Source organism: Caloenas nicobarica, chromosome 2 (assembly GCF_036013445.1).
Source record: "Caloenas nicobarica isolate bCalNic1 chromosome 2, bCalNic1.hap1, whole genome shotgun sequence".
Taxonomy (NCBI): domain Eukaryota; kingdom Metazoa; phylum Chordata; class Aves; order Columbiformes; family Columbidae; genus Caloenas; species Caloenas nicobarica.
Genome location: NC_088246.1, coordinates 14926718 through 14951656, shown reverse-complemented (window position 1 = coordinate 14951656; position 24939 = coordinate 14926718). Strand labels below are relative to the sequence as shown.

At 42.3% G+C, this 24939-nt stretch overlaps 1 protein-coding gene across 4 annotated transcripts in view; it reads right to left on the bottom strand.

The window, feature by feature from the left end:
- Positions 1-23887, bottom strand: part of CUL2 (cullin 2) — a 54872-nt gene extending 30985 nt beyond the window's left edge. For 2 of the 4 annotated variants that reach the window (XM_065627755.1, XM_065627758.1), the window contains exons 1-5: positions 23565-23686; positions 20287-20425; positions 16240-16342; positions 14262-14356; positions 9034-9139 (exon numbers count right to left, since the gene is read on the bottom strand). In XM_065627755.1, coding sequence (XP_065483827.1) covers positions 9034-9139; positions 14262-14356; positions 16240-16342; positions 20287-20405 — 423 coding nt within the window. In that variant the 5' untranslated portion in view covers positions 20406-20425; positions 23565-23686. Of the gene's footprint in view, positions 1-9033; positions 9140-14261; positions 14357-16239; positions 16343-20286; positions 20426-23564; positions 23687-23786 lie in introns of those variants that run through there. The other 2 variants (XM_065627756.1, XM_065627757.1) reach the window with 2 other exon arrangements.
- Between the last annotated feature and the right edge of the window lie 1052 nt (positions 23888-24939).

Sequence of the window (24939 nt, the reverse complement as noted above, 5' to 3'; positions counted from 1 at the left end):
GACTAGGCAGGTAACCTTGTCATAGAATGAAATTAAGTTGGTCAGGCAAGACTTTCCCCTCACGAACCCATGCTGGCTGGGACCAATGATTGCATTGTCGTTCAGATGTTTTTCAATAATTCCCAGAACAATCTTCTCCATGATTTTGCCAGGAACAGAAGTGAGGTTGACAAGCCTGTAGTTGCGGGGGTCATCCCTCTTGCCTTTCTTGTAGATTGGGACAATGTTTGCCAGCTTCCAGTCTTTGGGGACCTCTCCAGATTCCCAAGAGCGTAGAAAAATCACAGAGAGAGGTCTCGCTATGCTGTCAGCCAGCTCTTTAAGCACCCTTGGATGAATCCCATCAGGCCCCATCAACTTGTAGGGATCTAGCTGGAGTAGCAGATCCTGTACAAGTTCTGGATTGATTGGGAGTTTATCGTTCTCACAGCCATGGTTTTCCAGCCCAAGGTTATGGGGCCCCCAAGTCCATCGTCAGCGCTGAACACTGAAGCGAAGAAAGCATTGAACATCTCAGCTTTGTTTATGTCCCTGTTAATAACGTGACCATGCTCATCAATTAATGGGCCAATGTTATTTCTGGCTTGCCTTTTGCCATTAATATATTTTTAAAAGCCTTTTTTATTGTCCTTCACAGTATTGGCCACCTTCAATTCTACATGAGCTTAGGCAGCATGCATTTCCTCCCTACAATGGCGAACAGCATCTCTGCAGTCCTCCCATGTTGCCTGACCTTGCTTCCACTGAACATGTAATTTCTTTTTCCACTGTATTTCAAGAAGAAGATCCCTGCTCAACCAAGCTGGCTTTTTACCTCGCCTGCTAGATTTTTGGCATTTTGGAATGGCCTGGTCCTGTGCTCCTAGTAGGTGGTACTTAAAAAATGACCAACACTGATGGACCCCAACACCTTCAAAAGCTTCTTCCCAAGGAATCTTACTAATTATTTCTCTGAGCAGCCCGAAGCCTGCTCTCCTCATACCTAGTGTTAAGGTATTGCTGGAAGTTTTCCCCCCATTAGCAAAGATTTTAAACCTGACTTCTTCATGGTCACTGTGGCCAAGGGAGCCATCCATTGCCACATCTCCTGTTAGTGAGAATCAAATCTAGCAAGGCACTTTTCCTGGTCGGTTCCCTTAGTACCTGCACCAAGAAGTTATCGTCCAGATGCTTCAGGAATCTTCCTGATCTGTTGCTGCCAGATGTACGATATTCCCAGTTGACATCTGGCAAGTTAAAGTCCCCCATAAGGACAAGGACAGATGATGTGGAGGTTTCACTTAGTTCCTTAAAGAATAACTCATCGGTGTCGTCACTCCGGCTGGGTGGCCTATAGCAGACACCCACAAAGACATCCGCTTTATTTGTCTGACCCTTAATCCTTACCTAGAGGCTCTCAACTTTGCTGTCGCCAACTGCCAGCTCCATGCACTCCAGCCCCCCCGCTACATACAGTGCCACCTCCCCACCTCTCCTGCCCTGCCTGTCCCTTCTGCACAGCCTGTAGCTGTCCATCATGGCGCATCAGTCACAGGATTCATCCCACCAGGTTTCGCTAATGCCAATTATATCCCTGGGACCGGTCCAAGGTTTCTAGTTCATCTCGTTTTTTCCTCACACTGTGCGCATTAGTGTAGAAGCACAGAAGTGTGGTTGATTGTGCCCTTCACCTCGTGGTGCAGTCTGAGGAATCTCCCTGCCAAGCGCCTCCTCAAGCTTTGGTGTGCCATCCCACTGCTCATCGCTGATCTGCCTGCTACCACCTCCTTCCCCCTTCCAATCTAGTTTAAAGCCCTATCAATCAGCCTTGCTAGCCCCTGAGCAAACACCCTTTTCCCCTTCTGTGAGAGATGCATTCCATTGGGTGTTAAGAGACCTGACAAAGGACTGACTTTCCCATGGACGGAAAAAACAAAGTTCCATCAATGACACCAGTCACTTAGCCATGTGTTGGTCTGCTGGGCCTGCTTAAGCAGAGTCACTGGCAAGGTAATGTTTGACTTAAATGGAATTCAAATAATCTTCATATGAGGGATAGGTCACCCGCTTCCTAATATATCAGAGGGATTAATCAAATGGACTCAAATATCTCAAACTCTGTCGGGTGAAGTAATTGCTCTCAAAACATATAGGTTTTAAAAACACAACTGCAATTGTTCAAAGGAGTTTTTACATGCAAGTCAAAAGCAGATTTAAAGCCCAAAGGGGATAATGTGATCCCTCACATGAGGGAAATACCCACACACATTTGAGACCTCTAAAAACACCTACCAGTGAGTAGTAGACTTCAAAATTTAAATGTCCAAAATCAGTGAAGACAGAGGAAATATTGCTGCTAAGAGGCCTTTGACACAACTAATAGGTCCTTAGCTGTAAAAATGAAAATACTGAAAGTAGGCATCCAGCTATCAACTAGGTATATGATGTGATCCATTTTGTGAAACAAATCTTCCTTTTCAAGAGCAGGTAAATGAACTTGCTCTGTCACAGCTATCCAGCTCCTATGCTGTAATACAGGATACAAAAGTCTGGGAGGTAAAGCTGACCCAACGGCATCATAAGCAGGTTCAAAGAAGTAGTAAAGGTTTGCTTATAAATCAAAAGAGATATAACATCTTGAAATCCAAGTTGTCTTAAAGGTGATTTTCAGTGTCTTGCCTTGTGGAGAGTAGTAGTAGAACTGTTAGAGGGAAACACTTTCCCTAAGCCATCCGTAACTTATCCAGCAGAGAACACTGAAAGAAGCTACTTCTGGAGAACAAAAATGTAATGACACAGTTTGTGACTATGAGGTAAATGGGATGACCTCAGGTAACTACACAGCAACACACTCTCTGAAATGCAGTCTCTAGCATGGTCCCTCTCACACGTGATCTACCAATCTAAAACAGCTTTAAGCTGCCTGTTGGAATTTTCTTGTCAGGTAAACTACAGACAGGTCAATCCAGCAACTTGATCAAGAGACTTTTTATCCTAGAAGAGAGGGACTGATCTTACTTCTCCACCTAGATCACCAATACAGAACACAGCAGATTCCTCCATTTTCCAGAATCTGTTGCCTCATGATAGGAGAAAAAAAACAAACAAAACAAACAGAAGGCATCCTAACTGCCTTCTAACTCAGGGCTCCCATAGAGACATCAAGAAATCAGAAGTCTGAAATTGGTGATAGGAGCTCAACTCAGAAAAAGCAGTATCCTTCACTGTGCATTCATAACATACAGACAGAAAAAAAAAAAAAACAACAGACCTCTTGCAAGCACTGGCAGATGACTTTCATTGAATGATCTCATCCTGTATTCTTCCTAATACAACAATTACTGGATGTCTGGAACGCTTATTGGGATGATAAACTGTTTGAAGCAATGCCCATACACATCACATACACAGCTCTGGTCTCTTGTATGTACCTACTGTTACACACTCCAGAAGAACTAAGCAAACGTGCTCATTTAAGATTACTGAAAAGCTCTTGAAGTTTCGTTAGCACTAAGGAGTGACATTGAGACAAATTTCAGTAGATAAAAGTACAGTTCTGCTTCTACAAATACTGGACGTTATTTCTGTAACTTCATGCTGAGACTGATTAGAACTATTTTTAAAATAAGCATGTTTGCTCTTGGGTAGATAAAGGACATATCATCTCAGTTATCTAAAAAGGGGTAAACAATAATTCCTTCCATTATAAAGTGATGAACAGCTGAAATAAAGATTTTTGTCAAAGTCCTTAGTGCAAGCCAAAGAATGAAAGATGGAATCGTAAACAGGAATCATAATGAAAGAGAAAACACTTTCAAAACGAAGACTTGATAAATTTGGTGCGTGACTTGTAGGTCAAGAAATGTGAACTACTTTTATTCCTGGGGCAATGAATTCATCAAAACAGTACTGCAATTTAATGCATCAAACTACTTGCATGTAGGACTCAAGTCTCCGTTCCTTTTCAGGGCAAAGGAGTAACTACCATAAACCTAATCCTACACCAGTAATGAACAGATATTAATTTTACTGCCTCAAGATCCAAAATTTACCTCCCACTATTACACAAAGACAGTATTTGGCAAAGACAAATGGAAGGAGTCTTGGAGAGCGAGATAATGAAAAGCTCATTAGTAGAATTCCAGACATCGTGAAGATCTTCATCTAAAACCAAAGGCTGTCAGCTACAGTTTAAGAGTCTTGACCCTCCCCATAACCTGCTCAAATGATGAGCTAGGGATCGACCATCCTAAGGACAACTGCTGGGAAGCTTGAAGAAAAGTGTGCACCACTATCCTGCCCCATTTATGATTCCATAAACACGAGAAAGACAGAATACTCAAAAAAAAAAAAAGCTGAATTATCAGGTCTGCTGTTTGTTGTTCTTCGGTAAACATACCCTAGGGCATAAAGCTATGAAAACAACTTGCCACTATCATCCTTTGGGTGATACCTCAGAATGGAGCAGCACACTGAAACCGGGGGAGAATTCACTAATGCACAAGCCCAGACCTACTCCCAGCCCCCACAGCAGCTGAACTAACAGACATTCACACAGCGCTAAGGAGCACTGCTGCCTATTGTTGGGACAGACTTGGCTAAATCTCAGTCTGATAAAATGAGGAATAACATTTATGCCATTTTCAAGATACCACAAGCAGTGCAGCAGTATCCACTTCCAAGCTCAGACAAGCCTTCACAGATGCCATAGACTAGCAAGCCTTGGAAACAGTACAGATAGGCAAGAGAAGAATTTACTTTCCTGAAACGCCTTGACTTAAACTGCATCGTGTTTCTGGTGCTTTTTTAACTGCTCCCAACCTGTCAGAGGATTGGCAATTTCATCGGGCAGTGACATTTTCATCAGCTGGATAGCTGGGCCAGAAGCACAGAAGATGCTTCTTCATGTACCACAGTCTCTCCTTACTCTTAACTAAAGGCAGCAGAGATCTCCTACTTAAAACAATGAAACCAAAGAGCTAGAACACTACCCACTGACAGGTCAAGTTCTGACATTAAGAAAAAGAAAATCAACAACAACAACAAAAAAACCCCACAAAAAACCCCCACACATTTTCTCTAGCTTTCCAAACCAAAAGATGTGTTTGCTTCCCTTTTAGATAAAAAGGCAAATGTAAAGGAAAAAACAATACACCACTAGAGAATAAAATGAACTATCACAGAATCACAGAATGTTAGGGATTGGAAGGGACCTCGAAAGATCATCTAGTCCAATCCCCCTGCCAGAGCAGGAACACCTAGACGAGGTTACACAGGAAGGCGTCCAGGCGGGTTTTGAATGTCTCCAGAGAAGGAGAATCCACAACCTCCCTGGGCAGCCTGTTCCAGTGTTCCGTCACCCTGACTGAGAAGAAGTTTCTTCTCAAATTTAAGTGGAATCTCTTGTGTTCCAGCTTGAACCCATTACCCCTTGTCTTACTGTTCGTTGTCACCGAGAAGAGCCTGGCTCCATCCTCGTGACACCCACCCTTTATATATTTATAAACATTGATGAGGTCACCCCTCAGTCTCCTCTTCTCCAAGCTAAAGAGACCCAGCTCCCTCAGCCTTTCCTCATCAGGGAGATGCTCCACTCCCTTAATCATCTTTGTGGCCCTGCGCTGGACTCTCTCCAGCAGTTCCCTGTCCTTCTTGAACTGAGGGGCCCAGAACTGGACACAATATTCCAGATGAGGTCTCACCAGGTCAGAGTAGAGGGGAAGGAGAACCTCTCTCGACCTACTAACCACCCCCCTTCTAATACACCCCAGGATGCCATTGGCCTTCTTGGCCACATGGGCACAGTGCTGGCTCATGGTCATCCTGCTGTCCACCAGGACCCCCAGGTCCCTTTCCCCTACACTGTTCTCTAATAGGTCATTCCCCAACCTGTACTGGAACCTGGGGTTGTTCCTGCCCAGATGCAAGACTCTACATTTCCCCTTGTTATATTTCATTAAATTTTTCCCCGCCCAACTCTCTAGCCTGTCCAGATCTCGCTGGATGGCAGCACAGCCCTCTGGCGTGTCAGCCACTCCTCCCAGCTTGGTGTCATCAGCAAACTTGCTGATAGTACACTCAATTCCCTCATCCAAGTCATTGATGAATATATTGAACAGTATTGGTCCCAGAACTGACCCTTGAGGCACTCCACTAGATACAGGCCTCCAACCAGACTCTGCCCCATTGATCACGACTCTCTGGCTTCTCTCCTTCAGCCAGTTTGCAGTCCACCTCACTACCCGATCATCCAGTCCACACTTCCTCAGTTTTGCCGTGAGGATGCTGTGGGAGACGGTGTCAAATGCTTTGCTGAAGTCAAGGTAGACCACATCCACTGCTCTGCCATTGTCAATCCACCTTGTTACGTCTTCATAAAAGGCTATGAGGTTGGTCAAACACGACTTCCCCTTGGTGAAGCCATGTTGACTGTCCCTGATGACCCTCTTATCCTTGATATGTCTTAAGATGGCACCAAGGATAAGGTGTTCCATCACTTTCCCAAGGATGGAGGTGAGGCTGACCGGTCTATAGTTGCCCGGATCCTCCTTCTTGCCCTTTTTGAAGACCAGAGTGACATTTGCTTTCTTCCAGTCCTCAGGCACCTCTCCCGTTTCCCAAGACTTGGCAAAGATGATGGAGAGCGGTCCAGCAATGACTTCAGCCAGCTCCCTCAGCACCCGCGGGTGCACCCCATCTGGACCCATGGATTTATGGATGTCCAGATTGCTTAACTGGTCCCTAACCCAGTCCTCATCAACTAAGGCAAACTCCTCCATTGCCCTGCCTTCCTCTGGGGCCTCAGGGGTACGGGGCTCCTCAGGACAGCCTCCGGCAGAGTAGACAGAGACAAAGAAGGCATTCAGTAACTATCCATCTAGCAGTATGTATACATACAGACACAAGGCAAAGAGACACACACAAAGCATTCAAAAGAAAATGTTCTACTCAATCGTATTCAGAATTGTGGTTTTGTTCTGATTGAGACTGAAAAGGTGTTTTTGAAATCTTCTTAACGACATACTGAAACACTTTATTTTGAAAAAATTGATATTTCTTTTTACTGTAAAATTGTCTTTTACTTTCTTACATTTCATGGTATGAGTAGCCATGTGTCGTGGTTTGATTGTGGGGTGACAATAAACCATGGCAGATGTATTGTTAACCCCCTCCCTCTCTCCCCTTCCCACTAAGGACAGGCGATTGGGAGGGAAAGAAGGACAGAGAGAAGAGAGTTGGAAAAATTAAAAATGTTTTACTAATGCTACCAATAAAAATAGAGAAAATAATACAAAATATACAAAACCAATCTTGAAAGTCCCAGCAACCACTCTGGCAGATGCAGGGCTGGCACCCGAAGTCCTGGACTGGACTCTGCAGCCAATCAGAACAGGATTCAGTCTGTCACTAGGCCTTGGTTCACAGGGACAACTCGCAAGGTCGTCTCCCAATGTCGGCCATAAAGAAAAGGGACAAGATCCTCATGATCCCCCACTTTTATATGAAGTATGACATGAATGGGATGGAATACTTTAGTTGGTCAGTTTTTTGGTCACTTGTTTCAGTTCACTGCTCTCGTGGGATGTGCATCCATCCTTAACAATGACCTCGCACTCCATTGCGATGTCTACTAAAACGTGTATCTAACTTTCAGGAAAACTGCAGTTAGTAAGAAGACTTCAGGTGACAGAGAAATTTCACTAAAAGAGAAACTTGTTTTTTAACAAAACCAGGACAGAGTAGCCATGAAGTGACAGAAACAATGTATACTTCACTTCTGCATAGCTGAACTGCATAGAGTGGTCTCTCAGAACATATAGCCCTACTGCTAACAATTTTTTTCATTTTACAGGTATTTAAAAATTACTCTCAGCCTCCCCAACTTACACTACTGTGTCAACATCCTTGTGCTTAGCTCAAATTACTACTCTTTTTTTTACTGAATTTTCCTTTCAGCTAGAGTCTTCTTAGTAACTGCACTTTTCGAAAGTAGGATACATGTTTTGGTAGACATAGCAATAGAATGCAAGGTCGCTGATAAGGATGCACATCCCACAAGAGGGGCAAGCAGGAGGTGACTAAAACTGAGCAACTAAGTATTCCATCCCATTCATGTGATACTTCATATAAAAGTGGGAGATCACGAGGATCTCACCCCTTTTCCCTATGGCCGACGTTAGGAGAGGACCTTGCGAGTTGTCCCTGCGAACTGAGGCCTAGCGACAGACCGAATCCCGTTCCGGTTGGCTGCAGAGTCCAGTCCAGGACTTCTGGGCTTGCTCTGCTGCTGCTGCTGGAGCCGCGCTGATCTTTGCCGGGACTCTCAAGATTGGTTTTTTATCTTTTGTATTATTTTCTCTATTTTATTAGTAGCATTAGTAAAACATTTTTAATTTTTTCCAACTATTTCTCTCTGTCCTTCTTTTGCCTTCCAATTGCCTGTCCTTAGTGGGAAGAGGAGATGGGGGAGCTAAAGGGGGACTACGGGGAAGAGAGGGCTAACAATACATCTGCCACGGTTTATTGTCACCCTGCAATCAAACCTTGACACCACCCTACATCAAACTTTCGTGCACAGAATGTCTACCTTTTCTTTCAAAATATCCGAGTTGCTACAATAGAAGCACAAAACAACTTGCATTAGAAAAATAAGATGAGCAGTATCACAGAAGACCAATCTCAAAAAAAGCTGCTACACTTTGTGACTTCAAGACATAGAAGCCTAAAAGAAGTAATATTTCAAGGGTCTCCAAAAGTACTGCTTCTTCAAAATATTTTCTAGATTGTAGTATCACTTAATAAATGAAAGTTATTTTTGCAAAGTGGTATTTACTATCACATTTTAAACTTAAGTTCTCCAATAGCGTTTATATTTGCTTCCCCCCACCCCAGTTACTATATTTTTCTCATTTTACAAAGGGTTCAGGGCTTACATATTCTACTGTATTTAACTATTCAGATTCTGTGACACAGACCAAATTTAAAAGGACAAAGCTGGACTTGTAGAGCTTCTGAATACAGTTTATATCCACTACCACTTTCAGAGATACCTACCTCTCCTATTTCCATCAATGGTTCATTCATATCCACCCCTCCATAACCATACTGAAGATCAGCTTCAGTCAATTTGTTCTTCTTAATAAATTGTGTGTTGAGGTACCTACAAAAATAAAGATACTCCAATGAAAACAGGCAAAATTTAAGTTCGGCACTTTTATTTGATTGATTGTTGTTGTTTGTATGATTTTTTTTTTTAATAAATTTGGGACTGTGGAATGTCTTCCACATCACAAAAGATAACCTCTTCTAACCAATGCCATTGCTATCTGTAGGAATTTCTTAAAAAAGAAATGACTTCAATTCAAAAGACCTTACATCATATAAAACCAGTACAGTGTTAGTAGCTGGGATACCAAACAACAGTCTGATGTATCAGTCAGCATTTTCTTGGTGTGCCATATACTTGTGTAAGAATCCAACCTCTCAATATACACTGCCATATTACTCACACATGTATATGCAAAATAACTGTTGACTGGGATTAGAGTGATAGTAGTTTATTTGTAATGATAGAAAAACATTCCTGAGTATCAGATATTTTTAAGTAAAATGTATTTTTCTTCTACCCGCACTGTTTATTATTTTGCATTTCTCTCAGACTAACACACAAATATAGTGTCAATTTTTACAGGGATAATTTTTGTCAGTTATGATCCCTTACTCAGGTCATGATAACTAGCAAATGCCTGTATTACAAATTTTAATTTGCAGAAATTATTTTAATTAACAGTTATAAAGGAGAAATGTTATCAATGCTTTTCAAAAATTTTAATATTTAATATTTACAATTCTACGCAAAGTTTTTATAAAGAACAGAAAATGGCTTCTGCGCAAGACGTGATAAAACATCCCTTTTAATTCTCAGTATTCCCTTAAAAGAAATACAATAACATTTTTAAACTGAACCATTCTCCTCCTTTACAGACAACTGGGAAATAAATTCTAATAAGTTCATAAGTACACTTATAATATTTGTTATGTTAGTGCTTAAATGAGGTAAATGAGAATTTTTATTTTAAATACTGATCCAACTAGCAGTTTTGAGATGCCCAGTTTCAGACACTGAAGAGCCAGATTACTGAAGCACTTTAAGAGATTCAGGCTTCAGAGGCTGCACCGGACTAGCAGTGTCTGAACACTCCGGGCCCGAAGGCAAACGACAAGCAAACAAGAAACGGAGAAATACACTGTGGAAACCTGTGAACTTGAAAGAATTTAGGACACCACAGAGCCCAAAGAAGGAACTTGTGATAGTGAAGTGATGAGAAACTGGAATACAGTGGCCTAATCTGCTTTCAGACTCCAGAGTCTTACAGACGACTGTAAACCGCTCTGCTACCGTCAATAACCAGCACAAATTGTAAATGCAAGTCCGTGTAGAAGGCTACAGGCCCGACATTTCACATAAAACTTGTGTGGCCACCCAGGATAGCTGGAATACAAGCCTCAAGCAGGCACGCTCCTTGATGATATTTCCCACACCCCCACATGAACAAAGCCAGCAGCTGCCACGCTGCTTTTTCCTGCTAAGCTCACCAAAAAGGAAAGCCCTAGGCTCATTCACACCTTCTCTCTTCCACCCGTACATGCCTTCTCAACAAATCCAGATTGGGCAACTGATCCATCTTAAAACTGATGTAACCAGAAGTAAATGAACAAGTTTAACCTAGATAGGTAGCCCTGCAAAGATCTACCTTATCCAAGCGAAAAGGGGGTGGCAAGAAGTACGCAAGCAGAACCACTCATGGCAAGAGTGTCACCACACTCTGCCTCAAAACCAAAACCAAATTTGGCCACATTTGCTCTCCCCTTCTCCTACTTTTACCATCAACTTCCAGAACCAAGCACAAGCATAAGCAAATCACTGCAAAGGATGTGCAAACAGTATAATCTCAAATCAACTTCTCTACCGAAGTCACAAACCATTTTTCACCTTGAATAACTACTTCAAATATTTCATCTGCATTTCTTACTTTTAGAAGACAATCCATAAGGTTCACCTGTAACTTACTGCAGAGATAAGGATTGGGCATGAATTGATAATACCAGAAATCACTCACAGAGTCTTACTTCTCTTGAGATAAAACCTGCAGGTGAAAATTTGAAATGCCTGATCACACAGCTCAGGCCCAATTACTTGAGAGCACACCTGTGCAGGCTTATGCTCTACTGTCTGATGAGGGAAATGGCAAACAAGATGAGAAAATTGAGGTTTATTTCCTTCCATGGTATTTGCAAAGCAATATACGTTCTGGTACCCAAACCTCAAAACACACCCACCAAGCTTCCACTCCAGAAAGAAGTTTAAAAGTTTGGAACTTAGAAGAGTGTTACAAGACTCATTCAAAACAAATATCTGCTTTACAGTGGAATACTGAAAGGCATTGTTCCATCTAAATTAACAATATCAGGAAAATATGTGGTACGTAAGTATTTTTGTGGGCAAATTTTTTCAAATATACAGGATTTGATAATTCAGCAAAATAAAAGGATAAGTTATTTTAGAAAGAATTAAAAAAACCCAAAACAACACTGCAAAAACTAAGTAGAAGCGTAGCTAATTATTGGGACAGGTTACCTGGTAACTTTCATGTATTTGGTACTTTTAGATCAACCGAGGACAGTCTAACCACAGATTACTATTCTAGACACAGTGACCACGCTCCAAAAGCAATGTTTCCATGGGTCAATAACCCACAGTGTCCTTGGGCTACAGACTTTGCAAAGCCTTGTCAGAGGGATTAGATTTATATTGTTTTTCTTCTAATGTTTTATTTGCTTTTAGTTGTTTGAATTACACACTCCTGGATAAAAAACAAATATTAGTGTTGTAAAACAGACATTGTGAAATCCGGCTTGACTGTAATAAACCTAAGAGTGTACCTGTCTCAAGTCAGCACCTGGTTATTATGTTCTCCATGATAAAGCCAAAAGTATTTAACCTCCTTAAGTCTTTGTCCATCCATTATATGACACCACAAAACAATACGTGATTATATATATTTCTAGAAGTACCATACTTTAAGCAAAAAGGATAGATGCGCTCTATTCACATTTTTTCTTCCTCTGAAAGCTCTCCAAAGAAGAAACTTTTGAGTAATCACTTTTTTGCGTGTGTGTGTTTTGCTTTTTTTTCCCCCCTCACCCTGCCCCACTTCTACCCACATAGTCAGACTGCTACACTGATCCCCAAAACGGCACAAGAGTCTAGAAGAACAGTATAGAGGAATAAACCTGACCAAGTGCCGAGGAAATTGCTTTCAGAAATTGGCACCGAGAGAACTCTGCTAACGATTTTCACAGACCAAGTGCAAGTGCTCATGGACAGAAAATGGATAAAGACCCTATGGGGCAACATCATTTACTCTTCTGATGTATAGGAGGTACTTAAAACAAACCAACCAACCATAACTAATTATTACAGTTAGTTTTCAGAAGCTTTCAGTTTGTTTTTTAAGATTTTCTTCAACCTAGCACTTGCTCAAATTGCTTTGCAAGCTACAGAAGGAGTACACAACCACATGACGAAGTTACAAATGCGTGCATTACTGTATAACAAGAATTAGAAATTGTATTAATGTTTTCAGTAATTCCCATGTGCTCTCATAGGGCCATTGGTGCTAAATCTATCTGGGACCAGTTATGAACAGAGTTCCTCATGGGTGGATACTAAGTTAGCAGTTTGTCTTGTGGAGCTGACAGTGAACCAATCACCTCCGTGGCTGTACCAGCCAGAGCGTACCAACAAGTCAAAGGAGGTGCTTGTTCCCTCGGCACTTGTGAGGACATACCTGGAATATTACAACCAGTTTTGAGTACCCAAATACAACAGATCTGGACAAATGGTTGAGTCCAGAGGAAGCTCACTGAAATAGCTAGGGTGCAGAGCAGGAGACATACATAAGATGAACTCAGAGAAGCACAGAAAAAGGACAAGAAACAATAGGCACAAGTTGCAGCAGGACAAATTCCAAACAGGCACACAGGAAGATTTTTTAGAATTAGAGTCATCAAGCACTAAAACAGGCTGCTCAAAGGCAGCAAAACCTCTGTTCTTAAATGAGCTTAGAATTTGACTCAACAAAACCTTAAGCAACCTGATTTAACTTTGACGCTAGCCCTGCTCTGAGCATAAGGTTCAAATGGATGACCTTCAGAGGTCACCTACTTTTTTTTTTTTTCCTAAACGTTTCAATGAAAACATGCAATGGTCTTCACAAGAGCTACACTAAAAGTAGCAAAACCACTATGCTTTATACAAGCAGAATGCCTTAATGTGTGTAGTAGCGCACACCGAAGCTCTCAGCACTGGAAATTTTCATAATCCAGTATCTGTTCCGATTCACTCTTAAGCACAGATGAAGTATTCATTGGTCTACAGATCTGTAAAACAGGGTGCAAGTAGTCTTCCAGAATTTGAGGATTAGCTAATAAATGAAAGTCACTTCATTACAACAAAGCACTGCAGATACTAAAATTCTTTGAATACAACAGCTGTATTAAAATGATAAGACCAATCATAAATATCTGATGTGGAAGGAAACCTCCCAGGGCTACCAAATGCTACAGCTTAAAATGAAGGCAGTTCCTTCAGTGGAAGAAGATTCAATAGAAAACTATCATTAATGTTAGAGATTTCAAATGTTGACTGGACGACTTCTTTGTTTAAATCTTCCCCACATTTATCATAGAATCATTTTGATTGGAAAAGACCTTTAAGACCACAGAGTCCAACTGTTAACCTAACAATGCCAGTCCACCACTAAACCATGCGCCCAAGCAACTCATCTATGTGTGTTCTAAACCCCGCCAGGGATGGTGATTCCACCACTTCCCTGGGCAGCCTGATCCAGTGCCTGACAATCCTTTGAAGATAGTTTTCCTAATATCCAATCTAAACCTCCCCTGGCACAACTTGCAGCCATTCCCTCTTGTCCCATCACTTGTCACTTGGGAGAAGAGACCAACCCCCTCCATGCTACAACCTCCTTGCAGGTAGTTGTAGACAATGATAAAGTCTCTCCTCAGCCTCCTTTTCTCCAGCTCTGGATTCCCTCAGGATTATTCCTTTTTTCTTGTCTTCTGCTACCATAACTACGTTCTTCCCAAAAACTGACCTGGGACATATTCAGCTATTGCTCTCTTTAAGCAACATTCATAGACTTAAGCTGCAGATCACCGTAATAATTCCAAAAGTTTAACAGCTCATTTGCAAAGCTTACCTGTATAAACAGTCCATATAGTCTGCCCCTTTGCTATACTCTTCCCAGTATCTGTGATACATAACCAGCACTTGCTCTTCAGCTTCCAGAACTCTCTATGAAGGAAGACACACACAAATCTCACTAAAATTAGTACGAACATAATGTGCATACATACATGGAAAGTTATAACAGGATTATAATTTTGAAATAACACATACTCAAAATTAAGGCCACATCCAAGCTTTAACCAGTCTAAAAATAACATTGTTGCAGTGACCAGAAAACTAACAAAGCACACTACGCAGTTTTGGTAAGCCAGCTACACCACCTGAAGTTGCTTTATTGGTTTTTTTTCAGTGCACAATCTCTATAATGTGTCATTTTCTGTTCGTCTTCACAGAAGTACTTGCTTAAATAAGCATAGTTCATATTCTCACATCATGCTGGTGGGATAACTCACATAACTATTACTTCACTGACACAGATCAATTTTAAATTCAGGAAGCCATATGCACACTGGAATAGTTCCCAAACTATAACCGCTTATAATCAGTATGCCTTACGAGTCAGACAAGCCCTTATACTTCCCAAGAATCCTGGAATAAAACAAGTGCAGATATGCACAAACTTGAATTAATTTTAAATTATGTCAATCCAGGCCCAAATCTGTTATAATTTAAGCAAATCATGATCTAAGAAGTTGCTGATGTACTGAACTTCTCAACATATATTCATACTTCAAAGGAATAAGTTCAACAATTTAAACTAATTAGTAAGATTTGTGAAGGAGGATTAAATCCTAGGAATTCAACTATAATTCTCTCTAGGGTATGTAATTCTAAACTCTGGCTCAAGCAGCAAAGAAGTCTATGCAAAAATAACGTAAAAGAGGAAAGCTGGTAGACAAAACATAATTGAGAGTGCCTTCCTCTGCAGTATGAATCTACCGAAGGTCTTCCAACCTTATTTCAAAGACAAATGGTAGACAGCCAATTTAAAAAAAATGGATGTATGCTTTCTGCTACTTCCCACAGCTCCTACTGTGCTGGCACCCACCTGATTACCCTGAGCTCATTCAGCTCACTGAATAAAAGAATAACAACTTTTTTGGCCAAGTTGTCTGCCAGTTTAGTGAACTTATTCAGTCTACCAAAGTGACAGAAGTATCTTCTCTGCAACCAGTGGAACTACCCATTAAGATACTCAGCCTGTCTTGTCAAACACCTAAACTCAAAAAATTGCATTGAGCCAATTAGCAGTACTACCCAGAATTTGAAATTCTTCATTCCCTATACATTAACTGAAGACAGGTGGACATCTTATTTAAATCTACTTTTCTTTTTACTGAAATACAAGGAGACATTGTTCATCTATCCTATATATTCAACATGATTAATCATCATTCTGTTGAAATTGTCCATCTTAGCTAATTAGAAAGAAGTTAAATCACAGTTATATAGTTACACAAATATTGTTATTTGTCGTAATAAATACTGTCATTACTTCCTCTGTTCCTAAGCACTGTCATTTTACTTCCCACATATTTCAGAAGTTTTCTTTAGTAGAGTATATACAATCAGTTTCCAAGACAGTAGAGTAGATACATTTACATTGTAATAGAAGGCTAATGATAAACTGCAGCACATTTGGAAAACAAAGACATTTCTGTAACTTGCTGGATTATAAGCATTCAACAGAAAAGAACTAACTTACTTTTCAAGCCAGCAAATATTTTATATAAACCATAACTGTTGTTTTAAAAAGAAACTTCTTTCTTTTGTGCTGCATGTAGACAGACATAAATAACCGTTTACATTGTGTTGTGTGATGTATGTGTTGCATATATCAGATATATATATTCTGTCTCTGGAACTCTGTCACCTGTGATTTAGTCTCATAAAATCTGCATACTTCTATACATACAAACAAAACCCCTCCCTAAAGTAAAAAAAGAATGAACACCACCTACATGTACATCAGTAACTGTGCAGGTTACCTTGTGTAAATGGCGTACATGATTCTCCAGAAAAATTTTTGTTTCAGTATAAAGTCTCTCTCCCAGAGGTTCAGGATAGGCCACACACAAAGCATAAATGTCTCTGGGCTGAGAGTCAAGGTTTGTATCTGCTTAAAGTGTGAAAACTTACCAACAAAATTTAAGGTTTACAGAACCTTTTTTTCTTCCACATGCACATTTTAGACTTTTTATTTTTACAGTCAACCACAAACGATAAAACAGATCATTTTTTGAAACTAGCATAAGCCCTGATTTGTGAAGAATCTAAGTTTTCAGTGTCAGTAATAAATTTTAAGTGGTGGAAGGCGAGGGAATGTTAGAGCTAAGATCCTGGAACTTCTGCTAGCCCCATGCTGACATGACTTCTACCACTTATTTGACATCTATGAATAATATACGGCTATCTTGAAGTGAAAAAGCAGCTTTCATTCAAAATTCTTCTTTTGCAGGGTGAGAAAGGTCAAAGGAAGCTAAAGCCAAACTGCTGCTTAGGGGCCTTCACTTTGTGCTGAGAACATCAAAAGCCTTGTATGATTTAACTACTCCACTAGTTGCTATTTGAGGGGCACCACCCAGCACTGGGAAACTGAGGCAACTCCAAACTCGGGGGGAGGGGGGGGGGCGGGAGGGGGATGGGAAATAGACCATCAGCAAGAAAATACTGTATCCAAGGCCTTAAAAGCTCACAACTACTGCCTTCAGGGTTAAAAAAGCATCTAGTTAAGACCTTATATTAACAGAAGGTTTTTAATACATCTTCTCTAGAAGACCAAAGTAGAGCTTTTGGAAAATTTCTGTGATTGTCAGTCTCTCTCTGTAACAGAATCAAAATTCACAGAGCACATGAGGACTCACAGTCAGAATCATGATCATATGAACTATTTACTTTTTGTGATCTTTAGGCTTGTTCTTACATTAAAGATACAATGAACCAGAAATGTACAAACATGTAAGATCCTTGTAAAATGGGTGAGGAAGGAGAAGAAACATGCAGAAAAATGGAAAAAAGCAGGTGGCCACTTCGCATACTTTTAAAAGAATTCTGTTTGCAGTACAGCTACATTCCTCCCTGGGTACTGTTCATCCCATTTATTTAGCTGGCGTAAAACCCAAGACGACAACAGGAAGATCCTGATGTTCTGCCCATTCAAAAAAGTTCTACTGCTAGAAGGTAGTTCCCAAAGTACAGCTGAACTATCACTCTCTAATCAAGTGTCATCAGCCTCTTAACCTAAAGAGCACTCCTGAGCCTATTGAACAGTTAGAAGCAAAGACTTAGAAGTTATACAAAGCATTAATAATAACGAAGTTATTTTAAATTATATCTCAAACATAACTGTCACTCGTTTACCAGACAATGAAACAACTCCAGAAGCACTTCTTTCTGCAGACAACCTGAAAGGAAATCTGAAGGTCAAAGGTGGCTCAAGATGACTCACGGTTTAAATAAAGTGACATATGGTCTTTCAAGCGAACTTTTCCAGAAGATTTTAACTCTTACACAGTTGTGTTTCCCAGTTCATTGCCACTCTAACATTTCAGGTTTGAAATATAGCCTATATTTAAAGATAAGCTATGTTTAACAATAAAATTAGCAGCAGAGTTACAAAGAAAACACTATATTCAAGACACACAAGTTCTGGGGAAGTAGTGAGGCAAAAATTAATTCTAGGAGTGGAATACGAACAGTACAAGCCTCTCACCCCTGAAATACTATTAGTCTGGGTCCACCATCTCATCTCAGCTGTCTCAAGCAGCACAAGAGAAAGCAAACATTTTTCAAATACATTGCTGCAGACTGAAGTCATGATTCTTTGCTGTATTTGATCTTTAGTTTCCATACCATTGTTTTCACTACAGAGACACTGCAAAGATCAGGTAGTACTATAATCAGTGAAATAACTCATATGAACTTCATTAATACATAGTTCAAATCATCTGTCACCTCTTTATTGTGCTTATTAAGCAGTAAGAAAAATAGTTAATATGACATTTCCTTTAAAATCCCTGCAGACATTTAGAAACAGATTACTCAAACTGAGTTTACCAGATAATAAAAAGCTAACAACAAGAGAACGTATTTTTTTAAATGCCACATCTTCCAAAAATATATAACTAATGCTTTGGCTTTTTTTTTGTATTTAAAACCTGGAAAAAGCTTTCCCTCCAGCTGTATAGAGCTACCAGTTTCACCAACTTGTTGAATACTCAGTGAGCAGTTTGTGTTAAAACACAGAGTTTGGTTGAAGGTAGCAGAAGTACTAAACAATCAACATTTAAGCTGGAAGTTACAAGTCACACAAGCTCCTCAGGTCGTTCAGCCATAGAAAATAAGCCAAAATGCTCTTGCCTGTGCCAAATTAGGCCTAATAGTGCCACTTTCCAAGGAACATAATTAAGAGATGACAGTAAGTAAGGTCTTAAGAATTACATGCCAAATGATTCTTCCAAGACTGCTTCCAGAGTCTGCTATTCATAAGCGTTGCCCTTCTGATGTTCAATCAACTGGAGTAAATCCCAAAAGAGGATCAACAGCGGACTTGTGTACAAGACTCCCACATAACAAGTTCTAAGGGAAACAGTGTGACAATAGGAATCGATCCAACACCTCATTCAATTATTATTTTAGATTTAAATCTATTTTAGGTGCCCTTGTTCAAATGTTTCATTTTAAGCTACAAAAGTTGTTTGAAGATTGACATGTGCAGTTCTTAAAAACTGCTCAGAAGGAATAACTACATCACGATTTGTCAGCATTTAAGTGCACAACTAATTGATTCAAAAAGTCTGTAAATTTTGGAGTCATTTGAACTTGATTCCAAAACAAGGTAAAGAGTCATGCCCCTAGAAATTAATTACAAAGTTTTTAAATGAAAGAGCTCCTTACAGATTATTGCACCATAGAACAAGACTCCACAAGGACTACGAGCAGCTAAATTTTTATTTTATGTATTTATACAGATGCACACACTCAAAACACATGCAATGGGAAGGTAATTCTGAGAAATGGTAACACATTCAGAAAGAGACTTTAGAGTCTAGCTCCTGAACACAGTATAAGCTTATGTTGAAAATATCTATGAATAAGAACCTTCTCAGGAGGTTCTTTTTCACCCAGAATTAACAAATTGATAACTAAGCCTTCCCCCATCTAACCATTCTTCCCCCTTATAATTAAATCAAACTCAGTCAAATTGCTGCAGAACAGCCGCAAGCCCTCCTAAAATTCTGTAATTATCACCACACTGTAATGCTTGATGAATGCATAGACACAGGACACAGTATAACTGGTTAGAATAGTTACATTTCTTTTAAAAGAAGTTCACTGAAACTTGAATCTTGTAAAGTTCCAAGTCCATCTTACATGTAAAATGCAAACCTTTCAGACTACAATATATGTACAGCTGTGACTTGAACAGAAGGACCACATGATCACAGCTAGAAAGAGTAATTATTTTAAAACATAGCTTAACCGTCAAGAATAGAGAGACAGTAACAGTAGAGGGAAAGGAAGGACGCATTCTTATAAACCCTTGCTGTTGAAATCTCTAATAGGGTAGCCATCAGTACGCTTAGAAGTGCAAATAAGAGGGAGACCTCTTTAAAGAGAACAACCTTACTACCCCCCCACACCTCCAAATTTAAAGGTGAGTATTCTCTATCTTAGGTGTTTCCCCTGCTACACACACACACTTAAGTATACGAGAAGAGCTTGCTATCAGAACAGGGGAAAGTCAATGCCTGTACTTTTGTAAATAGCTATAGCATAAGCTAAATGTTAGAGCTACTAAAAGTGAGTAAAACTTGGACCAGTTTACTTTTTACTATCATGGTGATTTTCACACATAACATTTCTGCAGAATTTCCCATGCCTTTCAACATATCTATTAACCCACAGGCTTAATAACGTACAACCTCACAACAGGCTTCTGATCAAGACCACTGAAATTGTTATAGCACACAGGCCTACCCCATGCTAAACACATCATGCAAACACATTAAGTCAGATTTTCACTTAAAGGATACGAGAAGCGATCATTCCACGTTGCTCTTTCAACATAATCCAACATAACAACAGCTTTAATTGTCGTTAGAAGTTTGTTCCATGTTTCATCAAAGTCAACTACTCGTGGTTTCAAGGACATCGTGGGGCTTTAGTGTTAATCTGTAGAAGAATTAAACATCAGACAACATTGCACAATCATTTAAGAAAATACATTTCCTTTGAATTTTTGAATTTAAACTTTGTACACTGTTGCACCACCACGATACAGCAACACAAACACCCACCTCCGCTTCCCCACCCTCCAAAATTGAGCTCACAGGTCCTTAGTTTTAACATTATGGAACGGAACATTAACGTCACATGAATAGCCTATAACATAACACCAATTTATCTCACAGTATCATGACTCAGAGTTCATCACCCCACTAAGCCGCCCATTTAACAGTACCCACGTGAATAAAACTTTCCTGTAAATTTTTGCCTGGTCACTTTTATACAAACACTGTTTCTGCTGTATCTGAAACAATTTTGGGCAGGAGCACACTTAACCTATTTCCAGAAAATCTGAAATTACTACTCTCAGTTTGTAGCCTATGTTCACCTCAAGCTTTCATGAGACATTTTTGGTGTTATACTTAAAAAGCCACAAAACCCGAAAGCTTTGATCAGGATGACAAGAAGAAAACACCTCTAAACACAAAGCATTAGGCAGAGCTTGTGAAGCTTATTGCACTGTGCAGCAGGACAAATAGTGAATTCTTTCAAATAAGACACAGTTTGAAAATACAGAAGCTGTGTTAGTAATTTCACATCAAAAATACCAGAAGAGATTTATTGAAAGAAAAACACTAAATTACTGAAATAAAACTAGGAATAAAGGTAATTTTTTTTTAAAAAGAGGTCCTGAGAGACACACAACTGTAAAGGCCTCCCCTTTGTTTCTGTTTGCCTCTGTCCTACGCACCTGATCTAGAAAGGACCTGATGTGCGACACTCTATGTACAAAGGAAGACTAATTCCTGCTCAGAACCATGACATCATGAGACTAAAACAAAAAGTGGAAAGAATACTTCTACTTTCATTTTAAACAGATGGACAAGTGCCTCTTAACTTGTCTTCCCAAGTTTTCAAGATCAGAAGAGAAAAAAGAAAGCTAGTGACAGACTTTTAGCACAAGAAGCACACCTCTAGAATGGCAAGAATCAAATGTCATGCTAAAATACTATTTAGCAACCAGCTTACTACCTTAACTGCTATTGGTTCTTAATTTTTCTCAGGCAGACTCGTTTTCTCAAACTGCAGGATATATAGCTTCTCAGTTTAAGAAGAAAAAGAAACAAATCAGACGCAATTTTTGCACCACATGCATGCAAAATGCCACCCTGACTAACTAAGGTCCTTAGCTGCTGTGCATTCAGCAACCACAGAGGCTTGTTTTCCTCTACCTGCAACACAACAGTTTCCGTTTAAAATGTAATCAATGTCTGACATAACCCACATTTACTTTGATTTCATAAAGAAACTAAGTAGCAACTAAGTAATATCGAGGAAGTGGTATTATCCTAGGTTTTATTAACAGGAAATTTCTTTAAGAACTAGAGCTCAGTAAGTGGTGCATAAATATTTTCAGACCAGTAGAAATATTTAAGTGGTTACATTTGCAACGTGGCTATTACCACTTTTGGAAATAAAAACAAATCTTCAATCTATGTATGTCAGTAGCAGCTTACTACACAGAAAATCAGTGAGAACTGACAAAACAAATAGATGCGCATCAAAAAAAGTAAGGTGAAAAACACAGACTGATGTATGTTTCAATGAAACATAAACCTCAGGAGTAGTAAACGACAGTAGAGCTCACTTCCAAAAGGGTGTGAAAAACCAAAACCAACCGACACCAAAAAACACAAACAAACAAAAAAAGCAGTCTTCTAAAAGCTCCAATATCATTCTTCTTCTGGAAAACACGAAAGTATTTTCAGCTAACCCAAGAAAAATAAATCATGGTCCACAAAAATTTTAAGAACCCTAAGAAATTCTTGGGGCAATGAAGTTACACTTTGTTGAGTGTTATGTTATAGGTTTCTCTCTCTCAAACAGACTTGTTGCCTCCAAGGTAAAAGAACCATTCCTTCACAGATAAGCAAAACTGAGAGGAAAAATAGGAAAAAATAAGGGTGAAGAAAAAGTCCTCTCCACAACACATCACACAGAATCAGTAACACTGTGTTTAGCATCACCAAGACTAAATACTATGTAAAGCACTATGCAGCCGTATACTCATCCAGGTATACCGGGGTTAAATAGTTTAAGATAGAGGTTACTGTTATTTGGCATTCTCTTACAGCTTTCACATCTGTATGAATTTAAACCTCCTTCACAGACACATAAACAAATGCAGTACAATTTTTTCTGCAAGACGCTGGGGTTTGGGGGTTTGCTGTCCCTCTGTCTGCACTGCACGAGCTCACCCGCTTTGAATATTAAATATCTCGTACAGACGCAAGCAACCTCCACGGTACAAATTTTAGCAGAGTAGAATATCTATCCTAAGGTTTATACTATTCGGGGGGTGGGAAATCACAGCTGTTTGACAAACGCTAAGGAGCAGATTATTGTTAAAACATATCTACACGTGAGAATAATGAAAGGATGTTGCTTCCATTGTCTTATTCCCAAAAACGTGCCGCTGTCATACTGAATGTATTTGTTCACACAAACAAACGTAGGTTTTTGGCCAGCGTCAAAACGTTCCCTAGTTCCAACCTATTTAACCATCTAGAGAAATAACATCACAAGCTAGCGCTGGGTGAACAGCCAAGGGCAGGAGCACCCGAGTCAAACCTGTAAACAGCGCTGCCTGCCGACACCCCGCTCCCCACAGCCCCTGGGGCAGGGGACGGGGCTCCCCCCTCCCCACTCCACCAAAACAAAAGCGAAACCGGCTGAGGACGCAGGCGGGAGCACTGACGGGCCCAGCCCGGGGAGCCGCACCGCACCCTCCCCGCCGGGCAAGGGCAAGACCCGGCGCAGCCCCCGGCGGGGGGAGGGCGCTGCCACACAAACACGGCCGAGGGAAGGGCGCTCGGGGCGGGCCCCGCAGCCCCCGGAGGCAACGACCCCGCGGGGCGGCGGGCAGGGCCGGCGGGCGCTCCCGCCCGGGCAGGGCCTCCCGGCCACACGCACCCGGCCCGGCCGCCCACAGCGCGCGGGTCTGGGGCCGCCGCCTCCCCCTGACCCGCGGGGCTCTCTCCCCTCAGCCCGGCGGCGCTCCCGGCCGGGCCGGCGCGGGGGTTACCTGGCGGCAAGGGGCCCGAGTCAGCGACGCCCGCCCACCCGCCGGCCTCCCTCGCTGCCTGCCCTGCGGCCGCGGTCCCTGCCCCGCTCCGTCCTCACAGCGCTGCCATTACCCAAGCCGCTCGCCCCTCGCGCCCCGCCCCTCCGCCGGCGCCGCCACTGCCGGGGACGGGGTGCGGTGCGGCCCCACGCCCTCCGCGCTGCCGCCGCGCCGCTCCCTCACCAGCCGCGCTGCCCGCTCCGTGCCGCCGCTCCCGGGCTGTCCCCGCCGGCGACAAGGTGGGCGGGGGCCGGTGGGTCTCGGCGCACCGTCACCTTCGGACCCCACCCCCCCCCGCCTGAGGAGAGGAACTTGGTACAGCCCACTCTACGGCAAGCACGGGCGGCCGTAACTCCCCGCAGCGGGTCGGCGCGGGGCCGTATGGCGCATGCCTCGTTGGGCCCCCGCGCACGCGTTGCTCCTCCATTGGTGACGCGTCCCCTCCGCGCATGCGCGTCACCCTCCACTCGGCGCGGCGGGGCCGGGCCACCGCTCAGCCCGAAATGGAGTCGCGGCGAGCGGGCAGCGAACCGGCCGGACACGGCCGCCTCGGCTGCCCCTCCATCTCCTTGTGCGGTTCCGCAGGCGCCGGGGAGGCCATGTCCTGTGCGGCGTCCCTCCCTCGGGCGCGGGCTGTGTCGGTCTGCGGGGGTTCGCATGAGGAGATTTCGGTTTCCCCAGAAGATGGAGGCGGCCCCGTGCCCTTTCTCCCCACCACGAGCAAACCACTTCCAGCACCTGCTCAAGTGCAAGAGGCCCAATAAAAGTGTTTAATTCGAACTACATAAAACCACTGTGGAGACAAAGTAGTGAAAAGTCTTCACGTCCGTGTGGGACCGGCCGGTGCCGAGCACGCAGACAGCCCGGGGGCCTGCACCGAGTCCGGACCGAGCACCAACGCTCGGAGCCGCAGCTCCCGCCGCTCTCACCGCTCACCCGCCCTGGTCCCGCTCCGCTCCCGCCGCTCTCCGCGCCCACCCGCCCTGGCCCCGCTCCGCTCCGCTCCCGCCGCTCTCCGCGCCCACCCGCCCTGGCCCCGCTCCGCTCCCGCCGCTCTCCGCGCCCACCCGCCCTGGCCCCGCCCCGCTCCCGCCGCTCTCCGCGCCCACCCGCCCTGGCCCCGCTCCGCTCCGCTCCCCCTGCTCGGCGGGAAAACCTGGGCCTGTTTGCTGGGCCTTGTCCCGGAGACAAACGCAGCCCCGGGGTGTTAAAGCCGTCTCCAGTTTTCATGGACGGAAGGCTATGGGGCTGACAGACAACGGAGGACGGTTCTGAAGTACATCAGAAAACATGTAGAACCATTAAAAGTTAGGTGCAAACGTGTAACTTTTTTATC